Below are 19538 nucleotides of genomic sequence, written 5' to 3'. Positions count from 1 at the left end.
TTGTCTTGGTCCAGTTGCAAATTGCTCTTTTTATGGAGGTTTTGAAGGAGGGTAGGGAGTCACACTTTATAGGGAATTCAATATTCTGGTGGCATAACGGTAGAATGAATTCATCCCCATGTTTGTGCCGAATCTGGGGGGAATCAGTGGAGCTTCTGTGTCTATTTCTCAGTCTTTTGAAGTAGTGAGACCAGGTACATGGACACTGGTCCCTTGAGTGTCTTGAAAACCAGGCCCCTCTGAGATGTGGTGGAGTATCAAGTATCAAGTATCAAGGTATGGAAATACTCAGGGCAAAAGTCTGAGGTCAAGGCAGACGGAACGGCGCCTGTCACCAGGCTGGTCTTGGACGTTGGCTCTTCCTTGTGGACCTGTTGCCTTTTGGATTCATTATACCAGTGAAAGTGACCTTTTGTGGACTATACTGTATGTGGTTGAACCATGACACATGCTGATACACCATGTACAACCAAGGGCCAAGGCTTATGAAGCTTATGAATGGCCAGAGTGTGGCACTGTTTTACCCTGCGCCGACCTGCGGTGTCAGAAAGAATGTATTTATTAACGCAAGTGAATGGGTTTTTTGACAAACTTTAGACTAGATTTTCTTACCGTAATAAAAATTGTCATAAATTCTATATGCTTCCAGTCACTAGTTTAAAGTCTCCTTTCAATCATCAGGATATGCGTTTTGCTAAATTATGGTCCCATTTATTCTAAAATTGACGATAAAGTAGGCTATGCTCCAGGAGGGGCGGGATGATTTGATTGACAACCTACACAACCAATAGCATTCATTCCCCGCCCCGCTCTTGATTGACAAGCTACCCAACCAATAGCATTCTTTGGGGGTTGTTTTCCGGTTCCCTGGTCACATGTCTGGTCTCAACCAATAGCGTTTGAGTTCCGGCGTGGCCAACTGTATATATTAAAGATGGGAGGATACCCGTTCCTGAACTATCGGCTTCATTTCCGGTCTGTAGAAAGCAGGGGAGTGGCTTTGTCCATTCATTTTTTTTTACAGTCTATGTGTACAACGCACTGACATTCTTCTTGCACCTTAATGTCTATAACATGAATGGTATATTGTGTTACTGCAAAAGTAGCAGATCTACAAGCTTGTGCACATCTAACCTCATGTGCATATTGTGCCGGATGGATATGATGTGTAAATATGTGTTTTTTCTTCTTTTCTTTTTTTTCTCCCCTGTCCCCTGTTTTACACCTCAGATGTGACAAAATAAGTTATTCTGATTCTCTCAATCGTACTTAGTATGATACTAGAGTAAATGTGTGTGTGTGTGTGTGTGTGTGTGTGTGTGTGTGTGTGTGTGTGTGTGTGTGTGTGTGTGTGTGTGTTTCTGCAGGTCTGCTACAGGCGTAACGGCCACAACGAGATGGATGAGCCCATGTTCACTCAGCCGCTCATGTACAAGCAGGTCAAGAAGCAGAAATGTGTTCTGCAAACGTTCGCCGAAAAACTCATCGCTGAAGGTGTCGTCACCAGGCAAGATTATGAGGTAAAAAATATTATGATCAGCTCTCTGCCGTTATTCATGTAAGAAAAGAAAGAAAGTAAGTAATACAAGCTACTGATAAAAGAATAACAAACTCCAAAGGCACTCAATCTCCCAGAGTTCCAAAGGAAAGCTACAATTTAAAGATTGAACACATTCTTGCTGTAACAAAGTTTAATCCATTTAAGACCGGGAACATATCTGTGTCATTTTAAGATTTCTTTGGCTATTCAAAAATAGCAGATATACAAGCTCATAGCGCGGCACCGAGTGCCGCGCTATGAGCTTGTATATCTGCTATTTTTAGAAAAATCTTTGAATATATGTTTTAAAGCGAACATTTTTAACTCCGATCTTTGCTTCTGGGGGTCCCTGGAACAACATATTTTGAGATGGGGGTCGGCGGCCAAATACATGTCATTTTGGGGGTCCTTGACATGGAAAAGTTTGAGAACCACTGATTATAGCAACGTACATTTGTACAAAAAACTGTTAGGATTTATAAAACATTTGCAGAATCACCAGAAGCAAAGATTTGAGTTACAGATGTTCAGATTTTTCTAAATCTATAGCCAAAGCCAAAGAAATAAAAAGAATTACACAGATGCGTTCCCGGATTGAATGGGTTAATAAAGTGTCATGTTGTCCCTCCTTTTTAGGAGGAGGTGGCGAAGTACGACCGGATCTGTGAGGAGGCGTACGCTCACTCCAAAGACGAGAAGATACTCCACATCAAACACTGGCTGGACTCGCCCTGGCCAGGTGAGGGCACTGCTTCCCCTATTGACTTGTACTTCTATTTATGTGGACATAAATCAATATTTCGTGTGTGTGTGTGTGTGTGTGTGTGTGTGTGTGTGTGTGTGTGTGTGTGTGTGTGTGTGTGTGTGTGTGTGTGTGTGTGTGTGTGTGTGTGTGTGTGTGTGTGTGTGTGTGTGTGTGTGTGTGTGTGTGTGTGTGTGTGTGTGTGTGTGTGTGTGTATTGCCATACGTTTGAGGACCAAATGTCCCCAAAAGTATATAGTAGAATTTCAGAAACAATTATATTATTATAGTATGCGTGTGCGAGTTTATTTTTATATCAACGAATCAGCACAAAACAATGTGAATCGATTTCTTTTTTAAATAATTGGTTTAATTGATTATTTTGATTAACCACTTAAGCCCTATTTTATACTTTGTTGTACAATGCTGTTGCTTACAAATGGTTATTTAGAATTAGTTAAAACAATGAGTTTAATTAACATCTGTGTGTTAATGTATTTTTTTGTTTGTTTTTTATGTGTGTGTGTGAGTAGGTTTCTTCACCCTAGATGGCCAGCCCCAGACTATGAGCTGCCCGTCCACAGGCATCAGTGAGGAAGACCTCTCTGCTATTGGACACATTGGTTCCTCTGTCCCCGTGGAGGACTTCACCATCCATGGAGGTAACACACTATTATACACAGTACAGTTCACCATCCATGGAGGTAACACACGAGAGATTAGAACTAAAAGACAAGTCATCATGAGTGCGCGCGGGTGTCACAGACCGAAAATAGACGATCTACGAGCTCACAATGCGTCGCAGATCGGTCTCAATATATTGCAGATATTGTAGATCGGCTATTCTGGGCATGCAGCTAAGTGAAAATCATTTCAATGCCATCACGGTCCGCCCACGTTTTTTTTAATGATATTTAGTCGACTAAAACTAGACTAAAATAAACATATATATACACATTTTAAAGTGTCACATATTACTCAAATAATTACCCACATAATAATAATAATGAATAATAATTAGAGTACCCAATTTCCCACTTTACACCAACCCACAGTTGGTATGGTTCAGCATGGATGGATCAGAATTGCATGCTCCCTACACTGGAGACTGAATGCAATCAAACAATCAACCATCAAACAATCTATCAATATATCAATCAAACAAATATCATTCCCTGCAACTTGAACAATAAAGAATAATACAACCTTTAACTTTAAGGTATGATAGAATTCCTGTTAGGTTATGGGAAAAAATAACGCAGGAACTTACTATATTAGGTTATATGCATCATCGGTGGCACTGGCAGGGTGAACTGCCACATGACTAGAATATGACTAAAACTAAACAGAATTTTATTCAAAAGACTATGACTTATACTAAATCAAAATGTGCTGTCAAAACCAACAGTTGTGTGTGTGTGTGTGTGTGTGTGTGTGTGTGTGTGTGTGTGTGTGTGTGTGTGTGTGTGTGTGTGTGTGTGTGTGTGTGTGTGTGTGTGTGTGTGTGTGTGTGTGTGTGTGTGTGTGTGTGTGTGTGTGTGTGTGTGTGTGTGTGTGTGTTCTTCTGTACCCGTGTCAGGCCTGAGTCGCATCCTGAAGGGCCGTGCCAACATGGTGGACCAGCGGGTGTGTGACTGGGCTCTGGGCGAGTACATGGCCTTTGGCTCTCTGCTCAAAGAGGGGATCCACGTCCGCCTCAGCGGACAGGACGTGGAGAGAGGCACCTTCAGGTATAGGGCTGTCTGTCACCATTATGACGTTTTTTACATGACATAAATCATTTGCGATGAACGATTTTAACTGTGTTTTTGTCCTATTGAACATGTGAATAAAAATTGCATTTCTGTTTGGCTATTTTAGGCTTTGAAGTTGCACAGGGCAGAAACGACAAATAACCTAAATATACAAAGGCATGACAGACATATTCAAGTAACTTGATACTTATATAAAAAAAGAGAACATTAATAGCGGAAGTAACCTCACTATTTTTTTAAATGTTAAACGTATGAAATGTTTTCAGCATTATGACGATTATGCAAAACATTATAATAATTGTAATAATTGTGACAGCCATATCTTCAGGTGGATATGCAATAAAGCTAACAATGAATATCCGACACACACACACACACACACACACACACACACACACACACACACACACACACACACACACACACACACACACACACACACACACACACACACACACACACACACACACACACACACACACACACACACACACACACACACACACACACACACACACACACACACACACACACACACACACACACACACACGACACGACACGCACCATCACATTCCATTCCCTCCCTCGTTGCCATAATGTGTGTGTGTGTGTGTGTGTGTGTGTGTGTGTGTGTGTCTCCACAGCCACCGGCACCATGTCCTCCATGACCAGAACATTGACAAGCGGGTCTGCATCCCCATGAACCACATCTCCTCCAACCAGGCTCCTTACACTGTGTGTAACAGCTCTCTGTCTGAGTACGGAGTACTGGGTCAGTAGTGTACTGCACAGCACAGCACTTTAATGTATGAGTACTGGGTCAGTAGTAGTGTACTGCACAGCACTTTAATGTATGAGTACTGGGTCAGTAGTTCTGCACAGCACTTTAATGTATGAGTACTGGGTCAGTAGTTCTGCACAGCACAGCACAATAATGTATTAATGTATGAGTACTGGGTCAGATATGAGTACTAGCAGATCTACAAGCTCACCACACGTCGCGATGCGACGTGTGGTGAGCTTGTCGATCTGCTGTTTTCACAAGTTTGGGTCCCAGGGAGACATCAAATGGGTCTCGAGCTAAAAAGTCGTCTTAATAACATGTTATCTAAATCATTGATTCTCAAACTGGGGTCCGAGGACCCCCAGTGGTCCTTGAGGGAGTTCCAGGGGGTCCCCAGCTAAATGATGGATAGTTAGGAACCAAATGGACCTCTATGGGTCTGTAACTCTGAGAGTGTACAAATGGAACCAAATGGACCCTAACGGGTCCATTTGGTTCCTTTGTACACTCTCAGAGTTAAATTAACATTGATTTTACAACATAAATTGGGGTCCCAGAGATATAAATGTTATTAAATGGGGGTCCGTAGCACTAATGCATGTCAAACTGGGGGTCCTTGAAATTAAGATGGTTGAGAATCACTCCTAGAGCCATAAACAATCTTCTCTTATGGGGGTCTCTGGCATATCTTTTCAAATGGGGGTCCGCAGCCTAAAATGTGTCAATTTGGGGGTCCTTGACATAAAAAAGTTTGAGAACCACTGACCCCACTGATCTAAATGACGTTTTATCCATCCTGCTGTGTAGGTTTTGAGCTGGGCTTCGCCATGGCCAGCCCCAACGCCCTGGTCCTGTGGGAGGCCCAGTTCGGGGACTTCCACAACACGGCCCAGTGCATCATAGACCAGTTCATCTGTCCGGGACAGGCCAAGTGGGTCCGCCAGAACGGCATCGTCCTGCTGCTCCCCCACGGCATGGAGGGAATGGTAGGAACCCACACCACCACCACTTACTGTACTCTCAACCTCTCTTTTTATTTTATTTCAAGGACCCCCAGTTTGATATGCATTAATCCACAGACCCCCATTTGATTAGAAAAAAAGGTTATCTGGGACCCCAGTTCCTCAGTATTTATTTACTTTAATTTAGACCGGGAAAGCATTTGTGTCATTTTAGGTTTCTTTTGGCTATTAAAAAAAAAACAGATCTACAAGCTAATAGCGTGGCACCGAGTGCCGTGCCATGAGCTATGGCTATGCTATTTTTGAAAAATCATGAACATTTGCGCAAATCTATAATATATATATTTTAAAGCGAACATTTGTAAAATATTTTGTTCCAGGAACCTCCAGAAGCAAAGATTTGAGTTACAAATGTTCGCTTAAAAAATATATGTATTCAAAGATTTGCACACATGTTCAAGATCTTTCAAAACAACGAACATTTGTAACTCAAATCTTTGCTTCTGGGGGGTCCCTGGAACAAAATATTTTGAGATGGGTGTCCGCGGCCAAATGCATATCTAAAAATGTTTTCTAAATCCTAACAGTATGTTGCTATATCAGTTTTGGACTTATGATATTCCACCCGACAGAGACGATTTGCCAGGTTGTTGGGGCCCATGTTGATCCCGATTTTGGAGCGTCCTATACACCACAAATTACTGATGTTTTCACACACAAAAAATGCAAGATTTTCTAATAAAGTTGAAAAAGCTTTAGATTCGATCTTGCCAACATTTAACTTATAGGTGAAACCTATTTTCTATGGATTCCGGGTTTCAAAGTGATAAAAAATATGAACACATTGGCTGCAGAATTGTTGATACCAATGTCATCAAAACTAATAAAATACTAATAATACTAAATTAATGGCCAATACAAATATGGGCCAGGCTGATAGACTGGTCAGCCTCTAAAACATACAGAAAAACAACAGTATGGCTCATTTAGCTGACCACTGTTCTTTACTTTACTTTCTAAATCCTAACAGTATGTTGCTATATCAGTGGTGCTCCATGTCAAGGACCCCCAGAAATGATATGTGTTTGGCCGTGGACCCCCATCTCAAAATATGATGTTCCAGGGACCCCCAGAAGCACAGATCGGAGTTAAAAATGTTTGCTTTAAAACGTATATATTCAATGATTTGCACAAATTATCCAAGATTAAAAAAAAGAAAAAATAGCAGATCTACAGCCGCCTTATGAGCTTGTACTGTATATCTGCTACTTTTGAATAGCCAAATAAATCTTTAAATGACACAGATGTGTTCCTGGTCTTAATGGATTAAGTATCAGAAGAATTTATAATTGTAAATACTCGATTAAAGTAAAAGTAGATGTAGGCCTACTTTCCATGGTGGGTTGGTGTGCGTACTAATGGTTGGTGTGTACTAATGGTTGGTGTGTACTAATTAAGCAATATTACACGAGAGGATGTGCTTTACTTTACCTCATTATTGGCACGCCAGTGATGCGGTCAGGAACGAGGCGGAGCCGAGTTCCGCAAGCATCACTGAAGTGCCAATAATGTAGGTAAAGCACACCCTCGAGTGTAATATTGCGATTATACAACCAACAAAACACATCCAAATGTATTCATATTGTGGGGCAATTCATAATAAAAATGTTTCGCTATTATCCGTTTCCCTGTAAAGAGAAGAGTTTATTTGACTGAGACATTAAATAGTCCCTGTAGCAGCGCTCTGAGGCACCGTCTCATCAACACAGCTGATTCCAGTAGGCTATATGCTCCGTTACACGACCGTGTCACGTGGCCAAAATAACTGATCTACAAGCTGACAACGCGTTGCGAATGCGATGCGTTGTGAACTTGTAGATCGGCTATTTTCGTCGTGCGATACCTTCGTACGATAAAGTATAACATACACTGGACTGTTAACGAAATGGGAGTAATTTTACAGTACTTTAACACAGGAGGGTAGTTCTCCTTCTCATCCTCTTCTTCTAACCATTGATCAACCGTAAGTCCACCAAATAAGTAAAAATTAACAACATAGTCCATTTTGCGTAGCTGTTTGTTCTCCGGTGGCGGCGGTGGGTCAGGCTACTGCCTATTTGTTTTCCTACCGTGGGACAGCGTGACGTCACAGCACAGCTGTGCCATATGTGGTCTAATCAGGTGCGGACTGCAGTGCGGAGTGATTTATTAATGTGATTAGGCCCGTGCTATGATGCTGGTTTGAAGCACGGCTAGATAGCTAATAGCTATTTCAACCAATCAGATTGCTTGGTCGGAACTACCTGTTGTATAATGGTTGTTACACTCCACGTCTACTCAGGGTCCAGAACACTCGTCGGCGCGTCCGGAGAGGTTTCTGCAGATGTGCAACGATGACCCAGATGTTTTCCCTGTGAGTTTGTGTGAGAGCTACAGTAGCTTGTGTTATCTACACTACCAGGGGTTCTCAACCTGTGGGCTGGGGCCCACTGGCAGGCCGTGAGGACAATGCATTATTGGGCCCCCCAAATAATAGTAAAGTATACTATGTTAGTTCCATTGATATAAAGCCAGAACACAATCTATTCTAGCTGGAACACATTACAATACATATGCTCTGAATGCTGAGAACCTCTGATCTAATACAGATCTATGTCATTCCTAGCTAAGGTTATATTCACACTGCTGGCCCAAATCTGAGTTTTGTCCTATCCAGATTGGAATATGATCTGAACAGCAAGAAAACAACAAAAAACGAAACTATCAAATGGAAGCAGATTTTTGTGAATTCCCAGGGACAGTAGTTTGAATTCAAATCTGATGTCTCAGTCTGGACACTCAGACACTGAAAAGCTTGACTCATACGTACGATGGTGTCACTCACCAAGAATAGCCGACCTACAAGCTCACAACGCGTCACAGATGTGGCGCGTTGTGAGCTTGTAGATCGGCTATTTTCACCACGAGATGCTGCCTTGCGAATTATTTTAATAAAAACACATCACTTTCTAACTGTGCCATCAGAAAGCGCCTGACGAGGAGTTCGCCATGCGTCAGCTCTACGACTGTAACTGGATCGTAGTCAACTGCTCTACGCCGGCCAACCTCTTCCATGTGCTCCGCAGGCAGATCCTCAAGCCCTTCAGGAAGCCAGTGAGACAGACACACACACACACACACACACACACACACACACACACACACACACACACACACACACACACACACACACACACACACACACACACACACACACACACACACACACACACACCCATAATGCATTCAAACATACTTGAGTCCCACCATATCGTTGCTGTCGTGCAGAAACCTCTTATATCCATTTTTTGTTGTTGTTGTAAGTTAACACCCTACTTGATCATCCTACAGCGTCACACAAAAGTATCCAAAGTAGCAGATCTGCAAGCTTGAAACGCGGTGCGAAGCAACGCATTTTGAGCGTGTTTTTAGCATTTCTGTTATTTTCGAATTTGAATCCCGAAAAGTTATAGGACAAATGAGGTTTCCACCCGACAGAGACGACATGCCAGGTTGTTGGGGCCCATGTTGATGCCGATTTTGGAGCGTCCTATACACCACAAATTACTGATGTTTTCACACACAGAAAATGCAAGATTTTCTAATCAATTTGAAAAAACTTTTGATTCGATCTTGCCAACATTTAACTTATAGGTGAAGCCTATTTTCTGTGGATTCCAGGTTTCAAAGTGATACAAAATCTGAACACATCGGCTGCAGAATTGTTGATACCAATGTCATCAGAACTAATAAAATACTAAATGTCTGTCTGTCTGTCTCTCTCTCTCCTCTCTCAAATTCCAGCTGATTGTATTTACTCCAAAGTCTCTTTTGCGCCACCCAGAGGCCAAGTCCAGCTTTGATGACATGCTACCAGGTGAACTGTCTTTTTCTTTTTTCCGTCCGTCCGTCCGTCCGTCCGTCCGTATGAGCACGGGGCTTTAAACAGCTATAACTCCAGTTTGCAGCATGCCACCAAGTCCAAATTTGGTATGTGGACTAAAACCACCAATAGGGACGAACTGTAATTACTTAAGCCCCGCCCCAAAGGCACCGCTTCCTTCACACAGGGTGTGATTTTTTTATTAACAACTTAAACCCTCTATACTTAGTAAACTAACACTTAGTTGACCAGGGCTGGCTCTGTACTTGTTATTTTTGCTTTTTTCCCCCATCTACATACACCATGGGCCCTATCTTGCACGCCGCAACTATTTTGAAAAACATTTTAAAATAGTTATAGCCGATCTACATTGACACGTTGTGAGCTTGTAGATTGATATTAAAATGTTTTTAAAAATAGTTAAAAAAAAGGCCAGAAACCTTTATATAAGGGGTAAGGCAAGATGCGGAAATCGGGCCTCTTCCTTACTTCCTTCACAGGAACAGAGCCTTAATTAGTATAATTGGTAAGACCTGTGAAGTAAGTATGGAAATACCTCTGTTGGTGTGACTTAGCGTATAACAGTGTCGCTTTGATTGATTGATTGAAATTTTATTAGGCAAAAGAATGTAAAACAACAGTTACATTTATAATACTTTTGTCTAAAAGGTCCGACCAAAAAAGTCCTTAAGGACTTGTTTCCGTTGGGACCTTGAATTAATTTCATAGACATATAGCTCTGCCAATTTTTTATTTTTTGAAACAATTCGCTGAGGCTTATATTCCCAAAATAGGACGCCAGGTTGAAAGTGGTTAAGAAGTATTTTCTAGTGCTGTATTCACTGTACTAAGCTTGTTCCTAGTATAAAGTATACTACTGTATGCTGTACTTGTTCTTCAGGAACCCACTTCCAGCGCATAATCCCAGACGTGGGGTCTGCATCCACCAACGCAGACCTGGTGAAAAGAGTGATTTTCTGCACTGGCAAAGTCTACTATGAACTGACCCGAGAACGCAAGACCAGAGCCATGGAGGAGACTGTGGCTATCATTCGCATTGAACAGGTCAATAATAACAATACATTACATTTATTTCCCAGTTGATCCCAAACGTTTCAATGCCCGCTATAGAGCACAGAAGTCCTGACGTCACTCGTTCATCCCCAGGTTCGTAAAGTCATTTCTCTATGGAGAATAACATTGGGTCATCTTAGAACCGTCTCATATAAGAATTGTGGTCCAAAAATAAACAAACGGTCTCTGTGATATTGTCAGGGAGGAGGTTCTGTATCGTTTATGATAGTCAGTCACTTATTGATACAGTCTGTTTCTGGCGAAAATTTTACTAATTCGGCGGAAGTAACATTAGTGTTTTCTCACCATCAGTTGATGCTTCATATGCTGTTTTAACTGAAAAGAAATTGCTTCTCAGGTCAAATATTGATATGCGATTAAACATGCGATTAATTTAGATTCATTAATTACAAAGCCTCTAATTAATTAGATTAATTTTTTTAATCGAGTCCCAGCCCTAGTAAAAACATCTCTCTCCCGCCCAGCTGTCTCCGTTCCCCTTTGATCTGGTCAAAGTGGAGGCGGAACGCTTTCCCGGCGCCGACCTGCTCTGGTGTCAGGAGGAACACAAGAACCAGGGTTACTATGACTACGTCAAGCCCCGCCTCCGCACCACCACCGGCCGCACACGCCCTGTATGGTAAGCTCCGCCTTGTTTGTTTTGTTTGTTTCCTTTCTACTCAGTGGGTTTACTTTGATTGATTGATATCTTTATTGATCGTGAAATAAACATAATTATGCCATTAAAAAAAAACATACGTCTAACCCACCATGATCAAAAGGATAACGCAAATAAAGCTTACTGTTTCCATTGCGGTCCTTGGTATGAGATGTATTAAAGGGATTCTAGGCAACTTCTGAGATCAAAAAAAAGAAAACTGTTGTCAAACAGTTAGTACCGTTGACTGACAACCCCTTCAGCCAATCAGCAGTTCATTCTCCTTCAGCCAATCAGCAGCTCATTTTCCCCCGCACCAGCTAATATGACGCAAGGGGACTTTAGAAGGGGCTATGCCGAAAATAGGTTTCTTTATTCGGATACATACGTGTCACTGCCCGACCCTGCCGGTTCTCTGATTTTTCATTTTTAAATAGGCTCTGACATGATTAATTGACCACATATATGAAGTTAAACAACTAAATTCTATCCTAGCGCTATCTTAAAAGTAAATTCCGTGCCTCAAAAAAGTAGTTTGCGAGCGTTTTAAAGTGACGCACGGACGCGCACATGCGTGCTTTTCATTTACGTCCCGGACAGAGCTGGATACCCGGATGTCAAAACGTGTGTGTGTGTGTGTGTGTGTGTGTGTGTGTGTGTGTGTGTGCGCGTGCGTGCAGGTATGCTGGGCGGGAGCCTGCAGCCGCTCCGGCCACCGGTAACAAGCAGACTCACCTGCTGGAGCTGCAGCGTTTCATGGACACAGCGTTCAACCTCCAGGCCTTCACAGGGAAACCCTAACCAACCAACCAACCGTGTTCCTCAACGGTGGAGACGCACGACTCGTCGCGCATTCCGCGACAGGCTGCATGTGAGCCTGTAGGGCGGCTGTTTGTTGCGGCCGTGCGACGCTGTTGAGCGACGGAGTATGAATTTGGCTTAGAGGGGGGAGATGAGTGCGTTTTCGTGCTTTAGAGCAGGGGTTCTCAAACATTGGGTCGGGACCCATTTGTGGGTCTCGGACACGTTTTTATGGGTAGCGACGCGAGTAAACATACCCTTTTTTCATTTGTTTCCCCCTTTTTTTTAATATTATTTAAAAAAGAATACATAAAATCTAAAAAAAAAGAATCTAAACTTTTTAAAATAAATCTATTAAAAATTCCATTAATAAAACATTTTAAAACTTAAGTTGTGAAACTAGCCGATCTACAAGCTCACAGCGCGTCGCATCGCGATGTGTTGTGAGCTTGTACATGTAGATCGGCTATTTTCACTAGTTGCAGTGGTGTGGTGTAAAGTAGCTAATCACATTTACTCAAGTACTGTACTTAAGTAAAATTTGGAGTTATTTTTACTTGAGTATTTCCAGGTTTCAGTACTTTTACTTCTACTCCACTACATCTCAGAGGCAAATATTATACTTTTACTCCACTACAATTATTTGGAAACTTTAGTTACTAATTACTTTGTAAAACATGCATCAAAATATGCATCAACCACTTCAGCCATGGCTATTTGAAAACAGCAGATCTACAAGCTCGCAGCACAAGAGTTGTGAGCTTATAGATCTTTTTTTTCATATATTTGGAAACGTGAAATGGAATATTGTGCATAATGACTACTTTTACTTTTTACGCCAATACTTTTGTACTTTTCCTCAAGTACATTTTTTATTCTGGACTTTTACTTGTAACAGAGTATGTCTACATTGCAGTATTGAGCTAAAACGTTGGGGAACCCCTGCTTTTAGAGTGTTTGTTCAGTAACAGGGGTCTCACCCCACAGACTGTAAGAAATATGGACGAAGGGAACCGTCACGTGACCACATTGGTTTCTACACACCCGTTTTGAAGCCACTTTTTTCCTGCAAATTAAAATCCACCATCTTGGAAACTTCCCCGTCCCGAAAAGCAACCGGAAACGACTGCTATTGGCTGCAACCGCAGCGAGGGGGCGGATCCTCACTCGGCAGAACCAGTAGAAGCCCCAGAAGCATTACCCTACTTCAGGGGTCTTCAACAGGGGGTCTGGGACCCCTAGGGGGGTCCTCAGAGTTACTACAGGGGGTCCGCCAAATCTTTGTGTGGTGGGGACCATTAGCTGAAAATAGCTGATCTACAAGCTCACAACGCCTCGCATCGCGAGGCGTTGTGAGCTTGTAGATCGGCTATTTTTGGAGAGTCGGTGTAGAGGGGAAAAAGAGCAGACCAAGTACAGAGCCAACGGTCAAGCTGACTAAATATAGAGGGTTTAAAGGTTAACTATCTGAATATACACATTAACATGAATCCAGCTATCTATGAAATCTATGAAAAAAAGTTTAATCTGCAACATCATTTCATACAATATGTAGTGGGGGTCCCTGCTTCATCACTCTCTCAGCTAGGGAGTCCTTGGCCTGAAAACGTTGAAGACCCCTGCCCTACTTTATCATTCATTTTAAAATGAATGGGACCACGGCATGGCCAGACTAATAGCACTGCGTATATATTAGTCTGGAATCTCTCTGTGTGGAACCTGCCATTTCCAAGGGGCGGATAAATAAAAATATACTGGGGCCCGGTATATTTCCATACTGGGCCCCGATTGGTGCCTCACAACTTCGGGGGCCGCGAAATCCAATCACAACCGAGTGGGGCCAGACCAAATGCTATTTTTTTTTTTGCACTGGCAGATTCGTCTGGTTTCCAGGCTAGATCCATGCCTCTGCTTTTGATATCCCCCCCCCCCCCCACCTCCCTCTCTGGTCATTGATTTTTATGGCCGCCGGTGGCGATATGTTTTATCCCTGCTTCTGGTCAGACTGACTTTAATACACGCATTTCCTTTTTGGTAAATGTAGACCGTCTGATGATGTTTGATATTCATGTTTATTATTACTATTTAACAATTTAATAAAAAATGGATGTTAAGAAAATGTTGCCCCCTTTTGAGGGATTATGTTTTCGGGCCTGTGAGTCTGTCTGTCTGTCTGTCTTAGAGCAGCTGGTCTCAGTCGCTGGAGCGGTCGGCGTGAAACTTTGCACGCACACTCCCCGTAGGCCATACATGGGCAACTGGCGGCCCCCAGGGACCACATGCGTCCCCACCTTCACTTAATGCGGCCCGCAGGTTCATATCGGAATACTGATATATTATTGATTTCAGCTGTTACGATTACAAACATGCAAACATGACCCGCTTTAATTACCTCAGTCTATATTAGTAGCTTAATGACTAGTATTAAAATTCTATTGTCTTTTTTTATGTTCAATGCATTTGTATTTAAGTTCATAAAGTTAACAGAAGTATAACTAAATGCATTTGAAATTAAATTCAAAAAATACTTTTCAGGATTCCAATTCAAAAATAGCAAAACACGTCGCAGTTTTGAGCTTGTAGATCGGCTATTTTTGCTACTTTTGTGTGACATAGAATGGCATTTAAAAAAGTTAAAATACGGAGATTAGAGGTGTCTGCCCGACAGTATATGCAATGTGGCCCTCTGGAGTGAGAGTGGAAATAATAGTGGCCCTCTCTATCATCAAAGTTGCATCACCCCTGCCGTATAGGCCAAAGGACGAACCACCAACCCACATGTTTCAAATCGGCCTCATGGTAGTATACTGTAACAGGTCGCAACACATCCCCGGGTAGGCAACCTGGCTTGAGTTATCATATAAAGATTTCGTCTCTCTGGCGAAAAATGTTCGTCGAAAATCAGCCATTATGACACCATCAAGGCACCGCCAAGATACAGTACATTATAGTCTACTACATCCACTGTAAATTTAGTCGGCTATAATCTGATGATATTTAGTCGACTAAAACTAGACAAAAACTAAAACATTTCAGATGACTAAAATATGACTGAAACTAAGTGGAATTTGATTCAAAAGACTATGACTAAAATTGCTGTCAAAATCAACACTGAGTGTGTACTTGTCGGCCTTCTATTCAATCATTCATTCAAGCCTAGTCGGCCACTTTTCACACTCAATGTAACTCGACTGCAGCTGTCAATCTTAACAGCTGATGCCCCCCCACGGATGCTTACTCCTACTCTCTGTCAGTGTAATCTGTCTATAGTACATATTATGCCATCTATGGGAGACTTCTGTAACTGTTGGTGTCCCTTATCTTTAGCATAGTCCTTATAAGACCATTTAGAATAGCATCTTATTATAGTGGACACTAAGGACTGTCTGAGATTCCTCTGCCCGTGGGGCCAGAGATCTGGCCAGGAGGCCAGGCCTCTGATGCTGTAAATGCCGTTTCTCTGCCTGAATCTTACTAATAAATGTATCAACACTTCACCCTGACTGGATATTAATATTTTCCATAACAAAGACCATCCTGCAGGGGACAGTAGAGGGAAAGCGAAGAAGAGGTAGGCAGAGAAAGTCCTTTTCTCCCCAATGTTGCTTGTTATGCAAATTATTTTTGTTCAACACCATCGTATGATGAAACATGCAATAAAATGTTATCACTTTGTCATCATCATCATCATCATGGAGCCAGTATCATTACTATGAGGACCACAATGGAAATTAGCCCTCTGTTTTTATTGTGTTTTCATCCTCAGTGATGCGTGATTTGGGAGCGTACCGGACCGGTTGGCAAACCCCGCCCCCGACTGTCTCCACTGGCTGAATAACGCCTGCTTGAAAGGTACATAGGTGGGCCTTGCTGTATGTTATGCCACGCAGTTAGTGACAGGACACTTGTTACTAAAAAACACTATAAAAGACAGCTTTTGTGCAGTAGGAGAGGCGTTCTCACATGCCTGTACTTTTTTTCCTGTACAGTTTGCAGTATATACCGTTCAATTTTTTGGGCGAAATAGTCGAGTACAGTACTTAGATATATGACAGTACAGACTACTGAGACTAGGCATTTGGTGATGAGAATTGTCAATATAGCATCCATGATCCATCCATCTGCAGGCTGGCGGACGCCTGTTACTTAATACATTTAAATAAAGAAAAGGAACGGATGGTTTTCTGCTGGGGAAACCGCAATGAAACTAAGAGACCAATTCCTGAATAATCATTATCTCAATATATTCTATATATCATCTATATTCTATGTCGAGTGCCGCGCTATGAGCTTGTAGATCTGCTATTTGTGGAAAATCTTGAAGACTCGTGCAAATCTTTGAATATATTTATTCTAAAGCGAACATTTTAACAAATCTTTGCTTCTGGGAGTCCCTGGCACAACACATTTTCAGATGGGGGTCCGCGGCCAAATACATATCAATTTGGGGGTCCTTGACACGAAAAAGTTTGAGAAGCACTGATGTAGAGAGCCAGGTGACTAGACTGAGGGAGTGTAGAATACCACCACCACCAAGCTCTGGCGTTGTCAAGAGGTCCCAGCCTCAGTTATTTTCTCCACACCAGGCTGTCCGTTATTCCGTCCAATGCGTCCGTCCGTCCGTTTGTCGTCAACAAAGCTGGGTGCACCACAGTGGATTCGAACCCTTAGACTCCATGGTGGTTGACAGCACCACCTGAGTACTGTTTAATTTAAAACTAAACTAGTATGTGCTGCTGCAGAACTGTGCATAGACCTGTAGAACAGTCATGCTGTATTTCTAGTTCTATGGAGCGGTTGTTGAGACATCGTCTTTCACCGTGGAACCAGTTTATTTTCATAAGCTATACAAAGAAAATGCTCCAGCATCCAACTTCTATCAGCACCTGGATTCTGCAGTACGTTTACCACATATGGTAGCATCTGTATTTGTAGGTGTTGGAGATACAGATGCTTTAAACCTGGGGAAAATGTGTATTTATTTATGAGATATATGATATAAAGTTTGTGAGACAGCATTTGGTCAGTATACATTTAGGAAGCAGCACATGAGTTCTGTGGGAAATAACCTGTGTATCTGATCATCTGTGATGATCAAATGAAGTCCTTGAAAAAACAAAAATAATCCCAAATAATTTCAGGGTCTGTGTGGGCTGGCCTGGGGTTGTTATGGCAATCGGTTTGCCATATTAGGGGAGATCTGGCCAATCACTGGCTTCCCTGTGATTGGCCAACTCAACCCATCGGCTTCGTGGATTGGCCAAGCTTCACCCATATAGGTCGCAGCGTGCCTTATATGAACCAATTCTTGCACACGACACGACCGTACCGAACCACGCTTTGTTCACACCGGCCGGGAAATGTTGCGCTGGACGGCGCATGTGAAAGGAGGGCCGACACGGTTCTTCCATGCGGCCGTGGCAGTGGGGAACAAGCTGTACTCCTTTGGCGTGCGCCACAGGAACGCCGTCATGGGCAGCAGGGACGACGAGATCGAGGTGCAGGTCTTCAACGCGGTGTCCCTGCGCTGGACGAAGCTGCCCCCGGTGGCGACCGGAAGAGAGCGCCCCCCCGAGGTTCCCTCCTTGCGCTACTACCACACGGCTGTGCTGATGGAAGACATCATCTACATCTGGGGAGGGTTCAAGTACACGGAGGAGGGGTACTGCAACGTGCTCTATGCGTTCGACGTCAACGCCCGCGCGTGGTTCAAGCCCAGGATGTCAGGGAGCGTTCCGGAGGCGAGGAGTGGCCACTCGGCCTGTGCGTTGGGGAAGGATATGTATGTCTTGGGAGGACACGACTGGCAGTGTCGATGGACTAGCGACATCCACAAGTTGGACACCGCCACAATGTTCTGGTCCTTGATTGGCGCCAGAGGCGCTCCGGCGCTTATTTCAGATTGGCACTCTGCCACCGTTATAGGGACGAAGATGTTTGTATTCGGGGGCCGCGGGAACGAGGACAACTACTACGACATCCGAGTGTTTGACACAGAGACCAATCGCTGGCTGAGCCTTCCTCCTTCACAGCTTCTTCCAGAGGGTCGCGTGGGTCATTCGGCCTTCATCTGCAACGGAGAGCTGTACATATTCGGTGGCCACAACACGGGCGAGATCTTCAACGATCTATGGAGACTCAACGTAGGGACCCTCTCCTGGACGAGGGTTAAGCCCAAGGTGGAAAGCCCATATTTGTCTAGCATGTGCTGTTGCGCGGTGGGAGACAGCGTCATCCTCTTTAGCGATTGCAAGCAAGATGAAGATGATGAAGATGATGACGATATTAACGGCGTGTACATCTTAGACTTAAGTCCTAGTCTGAAGACACTAAGCAGGCTGGTAGTTCTTCATTACGGCCTGGAGCAGTCGGAACTGCCACACAACCTCAGATGGGAACTGGCAGCAGTGGCTGCCGCTAGAACGTGAGATTGGAGATTGGCACCCTTAGACGAGGCTCCTTTCATCCAGACTGAAGAGCAAAGCAGGGCACAGGAATGTGCTCAGTGATACCAATAAGCCCTCAGCACCGAGAGGCAGAAGTGAAGCGCTTAAGTCACTGTGGCCGATTCTGGTACTGCAGCTTAACTCCTTGACTGCCAATGACGAGATTTCTCGACATTTTTTGCTAAGGTGCAGTCTGCACGAGAATGACGAGATTTTGTGTTTTCAGTGGTTTTCCACTAGATGGCGCTCTTTGCTCGCCTATGGGTCACCGTTTGGCTCCCAGTGAAGGAGAGAAGCAGCGGGTCACGTGATCGCAAAAAAAAAACAGCCCGTTCACTTCCTTGTTGTTCGATATGGAAGAATTTCATTTTCTCTGTTGTTGTTGCTTTTTGGCCAAAACAGCCTACATTCAACTGCCCATATCTATGGAACGGCCCGCTTTTTTTCTCCGATTCTACGAGACTCGGATACGTCTGGGAATACGAGACGACGCAAAACGACGCGGATGAGCACCGTGACGTCACCGTCAACAAACACGGAAGAAGGGGTAAAAAGTGGTAAAAAGGGAGTATATGCGCTGGGCGAGCAACTCCATACAAGTGAACGGTTACCACTCTAGATTATATTATGACTCTATGAGTGATGCCCACTAGGAATGAAGCAGCATCATTACAGGAGAGTATAGAGCACTGTTTCTCAACGTCCGGTCTAGGGACAGATTTATGGACCCTTTTTGGGTCTAACTCTTGAGTGTACAAATGTAACCAAATGGACCCATTACGGGTCCATGTGATTCCATTTGTACACTCTCTGAGTTAAATTAACACTGAGGATTTTACAGTGTAGATTGGGC

The 19538-nt window shown here is 43.3% G+C and overlaps 2 protein-coding genes across 4 annotated transcripts in view; both read left to right on the top strand.

Annotated features, from left to right (window-relative positions):
• Positions 1-12797, top strand: part of LOC311037373 (2-oxoglutarate dehydrogenase complex component E1) — a 36215-nt gene extending 23418 nt beyond the window's left edge. For 2 of the 3 annotated variants that reach the window (XM_084046499.1, XM_084046498.1), the window contains exons 12-23: positions 1368-1520; positions 2177-2279; positions 2816-2944; positions 3862-4012; positions 4683-4810; positions 5630-5808; positions 8126-8197; positions 8809-8937; positions 9628-9700; positions 10608-10771; positions 11266-11420; positions 12119-12797. In XM_084046499.1, coding sequence (XP_083902625.1) covers positions 1368-1520; positions 2177-2279; positions 2816-2944; positions 3862-4012; positions 4683-4810; positions 5630-5808; positions 8126-8197; positions 8809-8937; positions 9628-9700; positions 10608-10771; positions 11266-11420; positions 12119-12239 — 1557 coding nt within the window. In that variant the 3' untranslated portion in view covers positions 12240-12797. The remainder of the gene's footprint in view (positions 1-1367; positions 1521-2176; positions 2280-2815; positions 2945-3861; positions 4013-4682; positions 4811-5629; positions 5809-8125; positions 8198-8808; positions 8938-9627; positions 9701-10607; positions 10772-11265; positions 11421-12118) is intronic. The other variant, XM_084046500.1, reaches the window with a different exon arrangement.
• A 4802-nt stretch (positions 12798-17599) lies between these two features.
• On the top strand, positions 17600-18667 carry LOC311037353 (kelch domain-containing protein 3-like; the record flags this gene model as incomplete). The annotated part of the gene is made up of 1 exon (XM_084046479.1): positions 17600-18667. The coding sequence occupies one exon, from the start codon at positions 17600-17602 to the stop codon at positions 18665-18667; it is 1068 nt and encodes a 355-aa protein (XP_083902605.1).
• Between the last annotated feature and the right edge of the window lie 871 nt (positions 18668-19538).

Source organism: Gymnoscopelus microlampas (assembly GCF_963454915.1).
Source record: "Gymnoscopelus microlampas genome assembly, chromosome: 21".
Lineage (NCBI taxonomy): Eukaryota > Metazoa > Chordata > Actinopteri > Myctophiformes > Myctophidae > Gymnoscopelus > Gymnoscopelus microlampas.
The sequence above is the reverse complement of the archived record's forward strand: the minus strand, read 5'-3'. Positions and strand labels throughout refer to the sequence as shown.